The 19437-nt window shown below is 48.6% G+C and overlaps 1 protein-coding gene across 3 annotated transcripts in view; it reads left to right on the top strand.

Moving 5' to 3' along the window:
- Window positions 1-770: 770 nt before the first annotated feature.
- The window catches only part of AGFG1 (ArfGAP with FG repeats 1), a 46583-nt gene continuing 27916 nt past the window's right edge, over window positions 771-19437 (top strand). For all 3 annotated transcript variants that reach the window (XR_009756946.1, XM_061575129.1, XM_061575130.1), the window contains exons 1-6: window positions 771-983; window positions 7729-7822; window positions 11259-11374; window positions 13595-13763; window positions 14875-15049; window positions 18355-18465. Coding sequence is in view for 2 of the 3 variants with exons in the window: in XM_061575129.1 (XP_061431113.1) it covers window positions 772-983; window positions 7729-7822; window positions 11259-11374; window positions 13595-13763; window positions 14875-15049; window positions 18355-18465 (877 nt within the window). In the remaining variant the exon portion in view is untranslated. The remainder of the gene's footprint in view (window positions 984-7728; window positions 7823-11258; window positions 11375-13594; window positions 13764-14874; window positions 15050-18354; window positions 18466-19437) is intronic.

The raw sequence follows: 19437 nt of genomic DNA on the forward strand, positions 1-19437 counted from the left end.
GTGGGGGGTAGTAGTGGTGGTGGGGGTAGTGGTGGTAGTAGTAGTGGTGGTAGTGGTGGGGGTAGTAGTGGTAGTGGTGGGGGGTAGTGGTGGTGGGGGTAGTGGTAGGGGATAGTAGTGGTAGTGGTGGGGGTAGTGGTGGTGGGGGTAGTAGTGGTGAGTGGTAGTGGTGGTGGGGGTAGTGGTGGTAGTAGTAGTGGTGGTAGTGGTGGGGGTAGTAGTGGTAGTGGTGGGGGGTAGTGGTGGTGGGGGTAGTGGTAGGGGATAGTAGTGGTAGTGGTGGGGGTAGTGGTGGTGGGGGTAGTAGTGGTGAGTGGTAGTGGTGGTGGGGGTAGTAGTGGTGGGGGTGGTAGTGGTGGTGGTAGTGGTGGGGGGTAGTAGTGGTGGTGGGGGTAGTGGTGGTAGTAGTAGTGGTGGTAGTGGTGGTGGGGGTAGTCGTGGTGGGTAGTAGTGGTAGTGGTGGTGGGAGTGGTAGTGGTGGTGGTATTAGTGGTGGTGGGGGTGGTAGTGGTGGTGGTGGGGGTAGTGCTGGTAGTGGTGGGGGGTAGTAGTGGTGGTGGTAGTGTTAGTGGGGGGTAGTAGTGGTGGGGGTAGTGCTGGTAGTGGTGGGGGGTAGTAGTGGTGGTGGTAGTGTTAGTGGGGGGTAGTAGTGGTGGGGGTAGTGCTGGTAGTGGTGGGGGGTAGTAGTGGTGGTAGCAGTATTAGTGGTGGGTGGGTGAAGGAGAGAGCGAGAGAGAGAGAGAGAGAGCAGTGGCAAAGCGCACGGGAGACATGGCGACGGGCAGCAGCATCAGTAACAACAACAAGAACACCAACAAGAAGAAGGAGGAGGAGGAGAAGAAGGAGGATGAACATCTGCGGCTGCTGCGGGAGATGTCGTCCCTGTTGCACAACCGGCGGTGTTTCGAGTGCGCCCAGCGGGGCCCCACGTACGTGGACGTGAGCCTCGGCACGTTCGTGTGCACGGCGTGCAGCGGGCTGCTGTGAGTAGCACACACACACTGACACACACAGTACACAGACACACACAGACAGACAGATACACATAGACAAACAGACAGATACACACAGACACACAGACACCCACACACAGACAGACACACACATACACACACACAGACACACAGACACTCACACAGACACACACACACAGACACACACACAGACACACAGACACTCACACAGACACACACACAGACACACACACACAGACACACACACAGACACACACACACAGACACACACACAGACACACAGACACTCACACAGACACTCACACACACAGACACACACACAGACACACAGACACACACACACACACACAGACACACACACACAGACACACACACAGACACACACACAGACACACAGACACACACACACAGACACACACACACAGACACACACACAGACACACAGACACTCACACAGACACACACACATACACACACACAGACACACAGACACTCACACAGACACACACACACAGACACACACACAGACACACACACAGACACACACACACAGACACACACACACAGACACACACACAGACACACAGACACTCACACAGACACACACACAGACACACACACAGACACACACACACAGACACACAGACACAGACACACAGACACACACACAGACACACACACAGACACACACACACAGACACACACACACAGACACACAGACACACACACAGACACACAGACACTCACACAGACACACACACAGACACACACACAGATACACACACACAGATACACACACAGACACACACACACTGACACACACACACACTGACACACACACACTGACACACACAGTACACAGACACACACACACAGACAGACAGATACACATAGACAGACAGACAGATACACACAGACACACACAGACACCCACAGACACCCACACACAGACAGACACACACAGACACACTGCACCGTGTGTCTGTGATATTCATCAACACTTTCCGTGTCTGTGTGTGTGTCTGTGTGTGTTAGTCTGTGTGTGTGTTAGTCTGTGTGTGTACTGTAGGGTGTACACACAGACAGACACACTGCACCGTGTGTGTCTGTCTGTGTGTGTGTCTGTGTGATATTGTGTGTGTGTTAGTCTGTGTGTGTGTTAGTCTGTGTGTGTACTGTAGGGTGTACACACAGACACACACACACTACACCGTGTGTGTCTGTCTGTGTGTGTGTCTGTGTGATATTGTGTGTGTGTGTTAGTCTGTGTGTGTGTTAGTCTGTGTGTGTACTGTAGGGTGTACACACAGACACACACACACTGCATCGTGTGTGTCTGTCTGTGTGTGTGTCTGTGTGATATTGTGTGTGTGTGTTAGTCTGTGTGTGTTAGTCTGTGTGTGTACTGTAGGGTGTACACACAGACACACACTGCACCGTGTGTGTCTGTCTGTGTGTGTGTCTGTGTGATATTGTGTGTGTGTGTGTTAGTCTGTGTGTGTTAGTCTGTGTGTGTACTGTAGGGTGTACACACAGACAGACACACACTGCACCGTGTGTGTCTGTCTGTGTGTGTGTCTGTGTGATATTGTGTGTGTGTGTTAGTCTGTGTGTGTGTTAGTCTGTGTGTGTACTGTAGGGTGTACACACAGACAGACACACTGCACCGTGTGTGTCTGTCTGTGTGTGTGTCTGTGTGATATTGTGTGTGTGTGTTAGTCTGTGTGTGTGTTAGTCTGTGTGTGTGTACTGTAGGGTGTACACACAGACAGACACACACTGCACCGTGTGTGTTTGTCTGTGTGTGTGTCTGTGGGATATTGTGTGTGTGTGTGTTAGTCTGTGTGTGTGTTAGTCTGTGTGTGTACTGTAGGGTGTACACACAGACAGACACACACTGCACCGTGTGTGTCTGTCTGTCTGTGTGTGTGTCTGTGTGATATTGTGTGTGTGTGTTAGTCTGTGTGTGTTAGTCTGTGTGTGTGTTAGTCTGTGTGTGTACTGTAGGGTGTACACACAGACACACACACTGCACCGTGTGTGTCTGTCTGTGTGTGTGTCTGTGTGATATTCATTAACACTCGCCGTGTGTGTGTGTCTGTGTGTGTGTGTGTACTGTGGGGTGTACACACAGACACACATTGCACCGTGTTTACCGGACTCATGTGAGTGCTGTACTCATTCCAAGCGGTGTGTGATATCAATAATACTAATAATACTACAGTACTACGACTAATAGCAACGCAGTACACTGGGTACGACTGCATGTGTACTGTCGGGTGTACACACACACACTGCGACATACACACAGTGCACTGTGTGTATGGTGTCATTCTAATGCAGTAATGCAATAATACAGGACGATGTGTACTGCGTGGGTACAGTCTATACACTAACAGTGCATCGCCTGTGTAACATACTGCACGTGTACTGCACGTGTACTGCACACACTGTAACGACCACGTGTGCACTGCATGTACACAACACCCACAACACCGCGATCCGCCTTGCACAATCAACACACAAAGCGTATACACAACACACACACACACGTGTGTGTACATTACACACACTGCCCATGTATTGTGTACACACACTTTGCCCATGTATTGTGTATACACACTGCCCATGTATTGTGTACACACTGTACCCATGTATTCTGTACACAATTTGCCCATGTATTGTGTACACACACTGTGCCCCATGTATTGTGTACACACTGCCCATGTATTGTGTACACACTGCCCATGTATTGTGTACACATAGTGCCCATGTATTGTGTACACACACTTTGCCCATGTATTGTGTACACACACTGCCCATGTATTGTGTACACACTGCCCATGTATTGTGTACACACACTGCCCATGTATTGTGTACACACACTGCCCATGTATTGTGTACACACACTTTGCCCATGTATTGTGTACACACACTGCCCATGTATTGTGTACACACACTTTGCCCATGTATTGTGTACACACTGTGCCCATGTATTGTGTACACACACTGCCCATGTATTGTGTACACACACTGCCCATGTATTGTGTACACACTGTACCCATGTATTGTGTATACACTGCCCATGTATTGTGTACACAATTTGCTCATGTATTGTGTACACACTGCCCCATGTATTGTGTACACACACTGCCCCATGTATTGTGTACACACACTGCCCATGTATTGTGTACACACACTGCCCATGTATTGTGTACACATATTGTGTACACACACTGCCCATGTATTGTGTACACAAAGGTCCATATACAGCGTTACATCCGTTTAAATATTGACACAAATAAAAAGTGTTGTCTATTTGTGTTTCTGGGAACTTTGTAGGATGAACGTCGAGATTTATAAACGCACGTGGTGACCACTAAGGTCTGAATTGGTCTTTAATCAGGGATTTAACACACTGCAAATAGCACATAAAGTGTGCAATGTACACCACTATACAGCACACACAGTATACACCAGAGGTGTGGACTCGAGTCATGTGACTTGGACTCGAGTCAGACTCGAGTCATGAATTTGATGACTTCAGACTCGACTTGGACTTGCATAACAATGACTTTGTCCCACCTCTGGTACTATACACACCATGCCCCACACTATATACATACAAATAATCCCCGTGTAGCCTTCACAGACTGTAGGGGCAAGTGCTGTTAGCGAGCACCTATTAAGGTTCCGGCCCGGCACACGAGGGGGTGGGTGGACAGCACCACGCCCGGCCGCCTTTGTCTCCCCCAGTGGCGATGTTTCCTACACACCGCACCAGGTACTCATTTGAGGCTGAGTCGACCTAGGGGAGGCCCTGGACCGGTTCAGATAATCGTCACCGGGTGGTGTTGGTCGTGAGCGGGAATCGAACTCGTGTCCCCAGGTTCGTAGCACAGCAGCGTAGCGCTAACCACTGCACCACCGCTCCCCACTACTTATGTGTGTGTGTGTGTACTGATGTGTGTGTGTGCATACACACACACATCAGTACACACAGCAGCACACACGCATTAGTGATGTAAACACACACACACAACAGTACACGTACACACGCATTAGTGCTGTACACACACACCAACAGTACACGTGCACACAGCACACACGCATTAGTGATGTACACACACACAACAGTACACGTACACACGCATTAGTGCTGTACACACACACCAACAGTACACGTGCACACAGCAGCACACACGCATTAGTGCTGTACACACACACATCAGTACACGTACACACAGCACACACGCATTAGTGATGTACACACACACAACAGTACACGTACACACGCATTAGTGCTGTATACACACACACAGAGCACGTACACACGGCAGCACACACACATTAGTGCTGCATACACACACACATCATTACACGTACACACAGCAGCACACACATTAGTGCTGCATACACACACATACATCAGTACACGTACACACAGCAGCACACACACATTAGTGCTGTACACTCACAACAGTACACGTACACACGCATTCGTGCTGCATACACACATCAGTATAAGTACACACGCATTAGAGCTGTACACACACACACACAACAGTACACGTACACACGCATTAGTGCTGTACACACACACACACACAACAGTACACGTACACACACATTAGTGCTGCATACACACACACACATCAGTACACGTACACACGGCAGCACACACGCATTAGTGCTGCATACACACACACATCAGTACACGTACACACGGCAGCACACACGCATTAGTGCTGCATACACACACACATCAGTACACGTACACACAGCAGCACACACGCATTAGTGCTGCATACACACACACATCAGTACACGTACACACAGCAGCACACACGCATTCGTGCTGTACACACACACACATCAGTACACGTACACACAGCAGCACACACGCATTAGTGCTGCATACACACACACACATCAGTACACGTACACACGGCAGCACACACGCATTCGTGCTGTACACACACACACACATCAGTACACGTACACACAGCAGCACACACGCATTCGTGCTGTACACACACACACATCAGTACACGTACACACAGCAGCACACACGCATTAGTGCTGTACACACACACACACATCAGTACACGTACACACGGCAGCACACACGCATTAGTGCTGCATACACACACACATCAGTACACGTACACACAGCAGCACACACGCATTAGTGCTGTACACACACACACACATCAGTACACGTACACACGGCAGCACACACGCATTAGTGCTGCATACACACACACACAACACTACACGTACACACGCATTCGTGCTGCATACAAACACACATCAGAGCACGCACACACACGCATTAGGCAGCACACACAACAGTACACGTACACACGCATTAGTGCTGTGTACACACACACACACATCAGTACACGTGCACACAGCAGCACAAGTGAAGAGGCACGGGGGAGAGGACATGGTGCCTCCGGTTAAGATTTTCCGACACCCGAGTGCCGAGGCAGCTTTGTCATTCCACCGAATTGCTTGCCTGACCTTGATGCCTGAATAAAACGTACGCCCTTGCGGTGTTCATATTAATTGCGGTGTTAATTCACCACGACACTTGCTGCTGTTGCTGCTGCTATATGTACAGGTACCATTAGCATTGATAATTGTTTTTTTTACCCTTTTATCTGGCAACAAAACTGACACCTTTTTTTTACAAGGAAGTCATGTTTGCATTGACCACAATACATGCAGTCGTAATGCAAACAAAAAAACATAACTCTGATAATGTATGCACTGTCCTTGAAGTTGATTGTTCCACACCCGAGACAGCTTTCTTTAGAGCCTAGTCTCACATGGTGTTGGACCAGACGATGCCAAAAGGCGCACACCTCAAGGACAATGAACCATCAGAGTATGAGAGCTCGGGGTAAGCATTTACACGATTGGAACCTCATTTGCCAGTAACAAAATATGAATACGTTTTTTTACCCTTTTATCTGGCAACAAAACTGACACATTTTTTTTTACAAGGAAGTCATGTTTGCATTGACCACAATACCTCCAGTCGTAATGCAAAAAAAGCATAACTCTGATAATATATGCACTGTCCTTGAAGTTGATTGGTCCACACCCGAGACAGCTTTCATTAGAGCCTAGTCTCACATGGTGTTGGACCAGATGACGCCAAAAGGCGCACAACTCAAGGACAATGCACCATCAGAGTATGAGAGCTCGGGGTAAGCATTTACACCATTGGTACCTCATTTGCCAGTAACAAAATATGAATAATAGTTTTTTTTACCCTTTTATCTGGCAACAGAACTGACACCTTTTTTTACAAGGAGTCATTTTTGCATTGACCACAATACCTGCAGTCGGAATGCAAACAAAAAACACAACTCTGATAATGTATGCACTGTCCTTGAAGTTGATTGGTCCACACCCGAGACAGCTTTCCTTAGAGCCTCGTCTCACATGCAGATGTAGATGCCACTGGTTTTTCAAGTTCTGCAGGTGATATTTACATCGCACACTAGGTAGTCATTTGAAGCCGAGTCGACCTAGGGGAGGCCCAGACCGGTTTAGATCATCGTCACTGGTGTTGGCCGTGAGCGGAAATTGAACTCGGCTCGCCGGGTTCATAGCGCAACGCGCTAACCACTACACCACCGCTCCCCACAGCCACACACGCACACGCGCGAACGTGTCAAACAGAATAACGTCAAACGCATCCGCGACGCGATGTCCCAATTCGTTTTGTTTCTTCACGCAGCCGCGGATTAAACCCGCCGCATCGCGTCAAGTCCATCACGATGACGACGTTCACCGACCAGGAGCTGGATTTCCTTCACAAGCACGGCAACGAGGTGGGTTGTTGTCTATGTCGAGGTGGGTGCTCGGCAAGGTCACATGCTCATCGGTGCACAGTTGTCCCATGGCCGCAGTGACAGTGTGTAGGTACTGTTACTCGTAATGAAGGGTTTCTTTTTGGGTTAATAAGGTTTGTCACATAAACAAAAAGCGCCAATTTCGATTTAAAGCTTTCGTGACTGCAGGGATTCATCTTCTTGGTTCTTTCGGTAAAGTCACGTAGAAGGGAAATAAGAAAATAATAAAAATAAAACATAATACCGAAAGAACCAAGAAGAAGCGCCAATTAGTTGCTACTCCGGCACACCGCGGAGTGTTGGAGGGTGAACATTCACAATTTGGGCACGACATTTCGCCGGTGATTTTGCAATCAGCTTCATCAGGTGGTTTGCCAGAATTGTGAAGAAGACTTCCTGTTTGGGGGTCTTAAATAGGGCGAAGGTGATGTAATCACTGTGAGCGTATCAGATGCGAAGATCACAGGTGGGTTAATGAAGTCAGATAAATTGCAATGTATGATGTTGATCTGAGAATGTGCAGTACCTATTATTGGTTAGGTTAGTCGCATTTAATCAACATACAATGGATTATGTTGATCTGAGAATGTGCAGTACCTATTATTGGTTAGGTTAGTCGCATTTAATCAATATACAATGGATAATGTTGATCTGAGAATGTGCAGTAGCTATGAAGAGACTGCTATAACGTTGAATAAGTGACCGTCGCATATCCGGCTTGGTATCCGAATATCTGACTATCGCAGTATCTGCTCTCATCCGTTAGCAGCCCACACCCAGGGTAGTTTTTTATCGATAGGTGCGGGAGAGTGACAACAAACTAATCGCAAAAAGCAATTCTAAAGAAATGCGTTTCTCCAATCTATGCACTTTGAAATCTAGATTGAAAACTCCCTTCCTTAGAACTGCTTTTTGTGTCTAGTTATATCGTATTCTTAGGTTTTTTCGGTAAAGTCACGTAGGTAAAAAATTAAAATTAAAATTAATAAAAGTAAAATAAAAAATAAAAATAAAATCACGTTTCGGAGGCAACACAAGCTTCCGTCTTCAGGTGAAACCGTCACAGCACGATTGCTGTATCAAGTAAATGACAGCAATCGTGCTGTGATGGTTCCTCCTGAAGACGGAAGCTTGTGTTGCCTCCGAAACGTCGTGAATTTTATTATTATTATTTTTTACTTTTATTAATTAAAATTGTAATATTTTACCTACGTGACTTTACCGAAAAAACCTAAGAATATGAATCCTTGCAGTCACGAAAGCTTCAAATCTAGAATTAGTTATATCGTCCTTCCCCCGCACCTCCGATGAGCACGGTCGGCTATGCACGGTTCGATGGAAGTTCAGTCGTTTGCTGTAAGACGTTCACAAATTTGACTGTTCCACACTCGGCAATGCATTATTAATCGCGCGCGCGTGTCCCCGCTCGCCTCCAAAGTACAGTCGAGCATTTCCCCGTGTTTAATGCGGTTTGCGATTTATTTTTGTCTCGTTTGGGCTCGGTGTGCAACTGTCATGCCCTGTATGTGATCGCATATCCGAGATTCTCGCATATCCACCTATTACACTGGTCAACAAAAAAAAGTAAAAATTTTCTGGCCTGGACTTTTGCAGCGGTTTTAGACTAATTTCAGGGTGCCGATTACAAATCTGATCTCAGATTTGCTCTATCACATCTCATTTTTATGCTATCGGCATACCCCATTTTCATTGATTTTACCCGAAATTAACTCTGTCACTTGTGATTGCAAGTTGTTGCGAGTCAGTGACTGCTTTGGTGTTAAAATATGGTGCTGTATTTTTAGAATAGTGTGTTTATAATATAATTTTCTGTAGATATCCACATTTATTTAATATTTTTCTTCTGCAGTCTTTATTGAAAATGCAATATTTGCTATCTCAAAAACCTGATGTGATAGACAAAAACTGATGCCAGATTTAGAATCAGCACCCCAAAATTACCTTAAAACCTTTGGAATACCTTATGCCAGAAAAAGTGTGTTGACCAGTGTTATACCTCACTCGGTGCACTGTAAGATATTTGACATTGTACTGTATTCGATAGCAGCACCATGGCCGCGGATTTGGGACACCAATGCCGTTAGTTTTATAACGAGGCATCGATTCATCAAAACTAAAGTAAACTATATTTCGATTTAAAGCTTTCGTGACTGCAGCGATTCATCTTCTTGGTTCTTTCGGTAAAGTCACGTAGAAGGGAAGTAATAAAATAACAAAAATAAAACATAATAAAATAATTATCACGACGTTTCGGCCACAACGCAAGCAGCCGTCCTCAGGTGGAGAACAGGTCCGTCAAGTAGACAGAGTAGACAGAGTCTGAATGTCTGTTTACTTGACGGACCTGTTCTCCACCTGAGGACGGCTGCTTGCGTTGTGGCCGAAACGTCGTGAGAATTATTTTATTATGTTTTATTTTTGTTATTTTGTTACTTCCCTTCTACGTGACTTTACCGAAAAAACCAAGAAGACAACTCGCACTCGTGAAGTGCGGTGGAATAACCCCCGCGGCCCGCACGGCATGGGGGGGAGGCCCTCATCCGGCAGTGGGTTGCCGGACACGTCCACGGGCCTCTAAGCTGCCGGATTCGCCGGCTCGCCAACACGGCCATCTCCGAGCAGCTCAAACTTCATCGCCCCACAGCAATTTCAGTACATGCTAACACAGGATGCTTCAAAGTGTTTTTTTTACACTTCTGAGAATTTGCAACAATGCCACAAGAAAGTGTGCCTCCGGGCTCTGGAGGCCACCTGGAGAAGATTCCAGGCGTGCGTTGACAACGATGGCGAACAAGTGGGGGAGACTGTTTGACTTTTTTAAGCTATTAACATTACATTTGTTATCATGTTGCAGTGTATCATCCGTTCTTTTTTTATTAAAAGCGATAGTCCCATATGAGTGTTAACATTTTTCTTGAAGCACCCTGTATAATGGCAAGCCCTCCCCTCCCCTTAAAGGGAACGTGATTCGTCGGGAGCAGGTGGATAAACGCATTCATTTGGAGGGAGCTGGAAGGAACGTTGAGTTGCTCGGTCAATGGCCAGGGTCAACGGCGGCGTGGTGTATTCCGCAAATATGCCCGATTGTGGTGATTATGATGGTGGTGCTGGTGACGATGCTGATAATACTGTCAGTGGTGATAATGCGGATGATGATTGATGCCTGTGCTGATGATGATTGATACTGATGATGATGATGGTCGTAATCGTGGTAATGATGGTGCTGGTGATTATGATAATTATGCTGATGTTTGTAATGATGATGATGGTGGTGGTGTTGAAAATGTTGGTGGTTCTCATGCTGGTATGTATTATGTTGGTGCCGCCGCTGATGCTGATGCTGATGGTGCTGATGGTGGTTCATCGCTAGTCTGCCGCCCATTGTCACGTACAGGTGTGCAGGATCATCTGGCTGGGTCTGTACGACGAGCGGTCGTCTCTTGCGCCCGACTTCAAGGACCCGCAGAAAGCCAAGGAGTTCCTGCAGGAAAAATACGAGAAGAAGAAGTGGTGAGTGCGGAAGATGCGTCGCTGTTGCGATGCTCTGTCGCCAATCATTGCTGCTTCACGTGGAATTCGGCACCCTGAGTCGACAGCCGCGTTCTGTACGTGTGTGTGTTTATTCCTCGGTGCCATTCTTGCTTGAGAGCCCCCGAAAAAGGCAAAGATGTGGATTCGGCGCCTTCTTCGAGGTTGTATGTAGGTTGAACTTCTTTCGCACCTTCTTGGTTCTTTCGGTAAAGTCACGTAGAAGGGAAGTAATAAAATAATAAAAAATAAAACATAATAAAATAATTCTCACGACGTTTCGGCCACAACGCAAGCAGCCGTCTTCAGGTGAAAATCAGGTCTGTCGAGGCGACAGCGTCTGAATGAAACAGCACCATGCTTGGAGCATATATTTAAGCTGGGTAGGAAGGGGGGGAAAGGGCGCCTTGACAAAAGAATATACGCTCCAAGCATGGTGCTGTTTCATTCAGACGCTGTCGCCTCGACAGACCTGGTTTTCACCTGAGGACGGCTGCTTGCGTTGTGGCCGAAACGTCGTGAGAATTATTTTATTATGTTTTATTTTTATTATTTTATTACTTCCCTTCTACGTGACTTTACCGAAAGAACCAAGAAGATGAATCCCTGCAGTCACGAAAGCTTTAAATCGAAATTCTTTCGCACCACCGTACGTGGTTAAAGATGTTCTCGTACAACACAAACCAATCGTAAATCACTGATCGTGACATGCACGTGAATCCGATGCCGTGTAAAACGATGTTAAGAATCTAAATTATTTGATGTATTACTGCATCGTCCCTCTCTATTTCAAAAAAGTGGTTTGTGTCTCAAACGGCCATTGACGTGCTACCCATCTAATGTTTACAGCCCTGAATTAGTGGTGGAAATTACACAAACCTGTGATTGGAGTGAATCTATCCGTATGACGACCACTGTTGACTTCTCCACAAATTGTTACTTATTTTATCTACCATGGTGGGATGATGGGCTGAGACCTTCAGATTTTGTGAGCCGCTCGCTCTACCGCAGATCCGGACACGTACAAATCTGAATATTTATTTGGACTGGAGGAATCCGATGAGCTATGAAGTTCTTTTTCACAGATGTCCAGTGAAGTCAAATCAGTCTGGTCGACCGAGTCCTCAACCTCTGATTAACACGGTTGGCTACGTACGGTGCGAAGGAAATTCAACATACATACATATTCCCATCGAGATATACATATACTTCCAGAGACGCATAGAGACACATAGACTCCCAGAGACAACAACAAGCACTAAGTGGCGGTGACGTCACCACGACGCTTGTGCCAGGCCATGTGCACCTTGAGGCCACGTGAAGTGTCGAACGCCCGCTGGCAGGAGGTCACGGGGCAGACCCAGCAGGTGCCACGAGTCGACTGACTGAGACGACCGTGATGACTGGCTGATGCACCACCTGTGCCCCCTACTGTGCCAACTGTGTCCCAGAGACACACAGACTCCCAGACACATAGAGACACGAAAGAGCCCCTTAGAGACACGTAGAGATGAGCACGGTTGGCTACGTACGGTGCGAAGGAAGTTCAACATGCGTACGTGCGTGGCTGCTGCATTGGCATTGGTGCACAAGCGCTGTTAACAAATAAAACAAAAACTCTACACATTCGTTAATGACGCAAATCGAGGCGGCGTTATTGACTCGTGCGCATTTTTTGCCTTCAGATTTACTGTGCACGGCGATCCGTTTACAGACTTCCCGCTTAAATAATATGGATAAATTACGGAGATAAACGACAATTTACTTGGAAGCCTTTGGCACGGCTCCCACCAATCCCGATTTACATCCTGAAAAACACTCGACAAATAATGGTTCAATAATATTTGTTATTACTTACGCTCATAAAGCCACTGGAGCTATGCACTTTTAAATCATCTAGATTTAAAACCCATTTCTTTAGAACTGCTTTTTGTGTCTAGTTTGTTGTCCTTCCCCGATGAGAAACGGTTTGCTACATACGGTGCAAAAGAAGTTCAACATACATACATAGAGACCCATAGACTCATTATACAGAGACCCACGGAGTCGCACACTGCGCCGCGCGCTTCTGCGGCCGTCTGGAACGTTCTTCCTCGCATACGGTACGCGCGTACAGACTCGCTCCCGTAGCTGACACGCCCCGCCAGGTGACCACCCCCGCCTCTGTCTGTTGTTACCCCCCCACCCACCCCACCCCCTCAGGTTCGTGGCGCCCGAGCAGGCGCGCACCGTGGCGGCGCTGCACGCGTCGCTCTCGGGCTCTTCCGCCAGCAGCGGCAGCAGCACCCCCGAGGTGCGGCCGCTCCGATGCGCGGGGCCCGCCGGGTCAAGCACGCCGACACTCGACGGGCTGCGGCACACGCCCACGCAGGTGCGGGGAACGACGCTGATGCAGTTGCCACGCCGGCCAGCCCGCCACTCTGCCACCCTGCCACTCCACCACCCTACCACCCCGCCACCCCTCCACTCCACGCTCCACCACCCCACCACTCCACCACTCCACCACCCCACCACCCCACCACTCCACCACTCCATTACCCCACCACTCCACCACCCCACCACCCCGCCACCCCGCCACTCCACCACTACCTCACCACTCCACACTCCACCACCCCACCACTCCACCACTCCATCCCTCCACCACCCCACCACTCCACCACCCCACCACTCCACCACCCCACCGCCTTGCCACTCCACCACTCCACCACCCCACCACCCCACCACTCCACCACCCCACCACTCCACCACCCCTCCACTCCACCACCCCACCACCTCACCACCCTGCCACTCTGTGTGTGTGTCTGTGTCAACATGTGGTGGCACAGTGGTTAGCGCGCCGCGCTACAAACCTGGCAACCCGTGCTTGATTCCTGCTCGGGCCCACCAACATCAGTGACGATTATCTGAACCGGTCCTTAGCCTCCCCAAGGTTCGACTCAGCCTCAAATGAGTACCCTGCGTGATGTATAAAAAAACATCGCCACTGGGGAGACAAAGGCGGTCGGGCGTGGTGCTGGCCACCCACCCCCTCGTGTGCCGTGCCGGCCTTCAAAGGCGCTCCTCGCTAACAGGACTTGCCCCTACAGTCTGTTAAGTCTATACGGGGGATCTCTGTCTTTGTTCTGTGAGCGGCTTACTTTTTTAGGTCACGTGACTCAACGGCAGCGCAGGTAATTGGCTACAGCGGCAATTTGGACCTGAACGGGCAGGTGGTGGTGGCACTTTGGGCGTAATCGCGACCCCCACCCCCCACCCACAAATTAAAAATGTCGAGTGCACGCCAGATTTACAACCGGTCACGGGACAATCGTCACTGCGAAATAAATACTGCAGCGTGGCGAGATGCCAGCCATAGAGCTGATAAGATGTGTGAAGTACGTGAAGAAATACAGGGTGTTTCAAATAGATGGACACAGCACTTGCCCCGACAGTCTGTTAAGGCTACACGGGGGATCTTTGTCTTTTGTGTCGACGTCCTCCAGTCTCCCGTAGTGAGCCGCCCGCAGGCTCTCCCACCCGCTCACTCCCGTCGACCGGCCCCGTTTGAGCTGACGGAGGACCTGCCAGGGGATCCGTTCGGCACCTCGACTCAACCACCGCCACCGCCACCACCGCCGCCGGGCAGCGCCTTTCCCGGCTTCCCCTCCGTGGCTGCCGGTGAGGAAGGCGCTCCACCTTCCGCTTGACAGTGATACAAGTTTCAAGTTTCATTTATTAGGTGTAGCCCTGTGAGCCATTCGGCTCTTGAATCGGGTGCAACCGCAACAAACAAAAAAACAAAAAATGAACAAGAAAACATCTTATAGTGACTATGTGCAAACAGAAAATCCAAGAAAAGACAGCAAAATATTGCAGAAAAAACACCGTACACCAACACTGTGTGCAAAATCCCAGTGGGATGCAAGTCAAACAACAACAACAACCACAAGACAACTTAGATTAAGGCCATCAGTCTAACTCTGTACTACAACAAACAAACATGGCCAAAGCAAAAAACTTTTCGAAAATCACCAAAATAAAGCCATAAAAGCAATGAAACAGTGCAGGTCATAGGAACTGTGACCGAATTTTCACAATAAACGACGTAAACAACATGCATTACCAAACTCTGAAGCCATAGCTGGCTGCATGAGTCACTCCACAACAGCAGGAGCATCAGTCGGAGTGTCAACATTTTTCAATGCACCTTTAAGATCAGCACACTAAATCAAAACACAGATCATACTTTGCAGCGATCATCCGGAGCGAAACATTGTATTTTAGGCCACTGAATTGCAGTGGCAGCTAGGGGTGTACAACTCCTCTAAAGCATAAAATATGGTACGTTGAATGATACGGTAACGCGGAATGATATAGTAATGTGGCGGCGTACCGTCATCTCAGTTTTTTGTCCTGCCATGGGGTAACTGCGGGCCGATTTTTATAACTCGAATGTGATTCGGCAGTTCCTCGCTTAACGCGGTTTTAACTTCACGTGGCACTTTTCAGTACCGCATCTCAGAGGTCGCAATCGGGTACCCGATACCCGTACCCTACCCGATACCCGGCTACCCGTACCCGGCCGGGTACTGGTACGGGTAGCCGTTTGCGACCCTGGTGCGGCCGGATACGGGTACGGGTAGGCCGTGAGTCACTGGTGAGTAACCGTTTGTCACTCATTTCGGGTAGGGTACGGGTACGGGTAGGGTACGGGTACCCATTTGCGACCCTGGTGCGGCCGGGTATGGGTACGGGTAAGGAATCAAAACCCGTTTGCGACCTCTGCCGCATCTACAAGCGCGTTAAACGAGGGATCGCTCTAGACTGGCATTTTTCACTTTCATAATGAATCCAAAACTTATGCTACGATATTTCTGCAGAGGGGAAGTAATACCGGCGCTTCTACGTTGAAGTTTGGACCACCGCACAGTGGTATCCTACTAAAATAGTCTTTGAATTGTTCAGGCTTTTTTGGCTAAATTTAAATGTACAATTATTAAAATTATTCGAAATGTATAATTTTTTAAGTACAGGGAACAGGAATTTGATTTGGTCTTTTTTTCTGTTTGTTTTATGATAGAACCCTGGGCTCACAGCAGAGACGTCATCTTATTTGCGTAAAAGATATAAACCGCGGATGTTGTTAAATTGTAACATTAATAGCGTTCATTTAAAGGCTCGCAGTTAAAGGAAGGAAGCTACTGTGTCACGATTTTATTACGTGCATTGCTTTATGATTTCAGAACACTTTGGATTGCTTTTTTATCTTTCCCTTGGCATTGCCTACAGCAGAGGTCGCAAACGAGTTTTGATTCCTTACCTGTACCCGTACCCGGCCGCACCAGGGTCGCAAACGGGTACCCGTGGCCGTACCCGGCCGTACCCGTACCCGTACCCAGCCGGGTACGGGTAGGGTACGGGTATCGCGTACCTGATTGCGACCTCTGGGATGAAGCCATGTTGCAGGCGCGGGTGGGTTGATTCTAGGAACTTGAATTGTGAGAAGAGACAAGACGTTGGGAAATGAGTGACAAACCGTTACTCACCAGTGACTCACGGCCTACCCGTACCCGGCCACACCAGGGTCGCAAACGGCTACCCGTACCCGGCCGGGTACGGGTAGCCGGGTATCGGGTAGGGTACGGGTATCGGGTACCTGGTTGCGACCTCTGGCCCACAGTCTACAATTTTTTTAAAATTAACATTACCATCACGACGTTTGCTTTTCAAAGTAAACTTTTGTGAACGTCTAAAGTAAGTAAAACATTCTTTACTACGAATTCTTAATGAGTTCAGTCCAGTGCGCATCGATCACACATTGATTACACATTGATCACACATCGATCACACATTGATCACACATCGATCACACATCGATCACACATCGATCACACATTGATCACACATCGATCACACATCGATCACACATCGATCACACATCGATCACACATTGATCACATTGACGTAGGCTCTCTGAACCACCGGTTTTAAGTCTCTTGCAGAACTGGCTCCGACTCAGGGATGGATCTCAAACGTGAGCCGGTAGCGTGTTCCAGCTCGTTGAGCCGGAGACCCCCAAAACTGAGCTGGCCATTCTAGTTCCCCCCCCCCCAAATCCCACCCCCCCCGCCCCCCACGATACTTTCTGCCGCTTTAGACCGCACGAGTGACACGGACGCGTAGCTTGCGCACGAACGCCCCAACGGCCGTTTCCATCGCGCCTTTTTCTGTCTGCCTGTCGCACGTGGCCGCAAAGGCGAGCTCTTGCAAAGCGTGACGGCGTCGCACCGGGGGTGGGGGGGGGCATTTATTTCCCCTGCCCCTGTGGGGGGCGGGGGGTTGGGGAGCTTTCAAAACCACCGTATCTGTGAGTACGGTAACATTTTCAAGCCAAGCTGCACGTTGTTTGGCAATGTGTTTTTTAAATCCTTTATATTAAGTTCGCTTGCTTGCTTAGGACCATGCAAATCTTTCGGTCGTTTTTTAACCCACTTCCCGTGATCCAATCGAGCTGACATTTTCCACACAGACTCGTTGTGCGTGACAATTAATGTTCGTGAAAACATCTTTCCAAAATTGTACACTTTTTAGGACAAAAATATTATATTTAATTACCAATTGCTTAATGGTGCAATGCAATCATCTGACCCATAGGTGGCAGCCATCTCAAGCCAGAGGACGAGAGGACTCTAGCCGCCACGCATATAAAGGATTTATAGTGAAAAACTTAGTTTTACGGGTTATACTTGTTTATGAATCAGCTATGTGTGTAATCTCAAAGTTATGTGGAATCCCTCCCCGTAGAGCAGAGGTCGCAAACGGGTTTTGATTCCTTACCCGTACCCGGCCGTACCCGGGTAGGGTGACTTTACCGAAATAACCTAAGAGTTAGTTGTTTTAATTTATTTAATAATAAAAAATTACCTACGTGACTTTACCGAAAAAAAACAAAGAGCATCACCTCTCAATGTTTGTATTTGCAGGCTCCGGAGGCTCGAACTTTGCAAACTTCGATTCGTTCGGAGGGTCAGGTTCTTCGGGCAGCTACGCACCTTTTCCCAAAAGCGGACACCCGGTCCGGGCTCAGAGCACAGGTGAGAGAGCCCCTGGCTCATTCTCTCTTCCCACAACCCCCTTTGTTGCGCTGACCTGAGCGTCACACTACATATATATAAATATGCAATAATTTTTTGCCCACAAAAGCCACGCTGAATCCGATGGCTCCTTTTCCTAGAGCCTCCTTGCAGCATTGTGGGTTGTTTGGTCAACGCCTATGGCATTCTTACGTAACTGGAGAATCAGGAGAAAAATCGACTGCAGAGCGGGGAGGGAGGGAGGGAGGGGAGGCAGAACGTACAAACGCCACCCAAGAAAGAAAGATGCCCGGGTCAGGAAGCGAACCCATTTCCTTCTTGCTGCAGAGCGCAAGTTGTTACTGCTGCGTCACTCTGCCACCTAAAGGTCAAGGGGTCACCGTTAAAATTAGTCCGTTTAACACGTGGTAAGAGACTTTCGCGACCAATATCATCCATGTGTCGTTTAAACCTGCCACCACCACCCGACACAGCCAAATTATTGAGGTGTGACACGTAAAAACAAACCGTGCCAATTAGTTACTAGTTCAGCACTAGCCGGTTGTGTGTTGGCGAGTATCGCCGGACTGCGTGCGCGTGTGACAAAAAAAAGTAGCTATGCTTGATTTCAGTGTCAGATATTACAATAACTACATTATACACTACATACGGGGTGGGCGGTAGGCAGAACGTACACATGTGTGTTGTCCTTCTCTTTTGCTCTCGTGGTTTTCTTGTCGTCGTCGTCGTCGCCACGTTCGCGGGAGCTTCTTTAACGTCGCCGTCCTATTTCCCCGCTGTGCGTGTGGGGTTTTTTTGGGTTCGGGAAAAACTCTGCGCCCACACGACGGAGCCCCCCCCCACCCCCCCGTGTAGTCAGTAGGCGATGTCGCCTCGTGCCGCCACCCCCAGCCGCCCCACACAAAGCAGGTGAACGCCACCCCCCCCCCCCCCGTGGACCCCACGTGCCCCCCAGCCCCCCGGCCCCCCCAC

This window comes from Lethenteron reissneri, chromosome 57 (assembly GCF_015708825.2).
Source record: "Lethenteron reissneri isolate LAM-NWPU_2019-01 chromosome 57, ASM1570882v1, whole genome shotgun sequence".
Lineage (NCBI taxonomy): Eukaryota > Metazoa > Chordata > Hyperoartia > Petromyzontiformes > Petromyzontidae > Lethenteron > Lethenteron reissneri.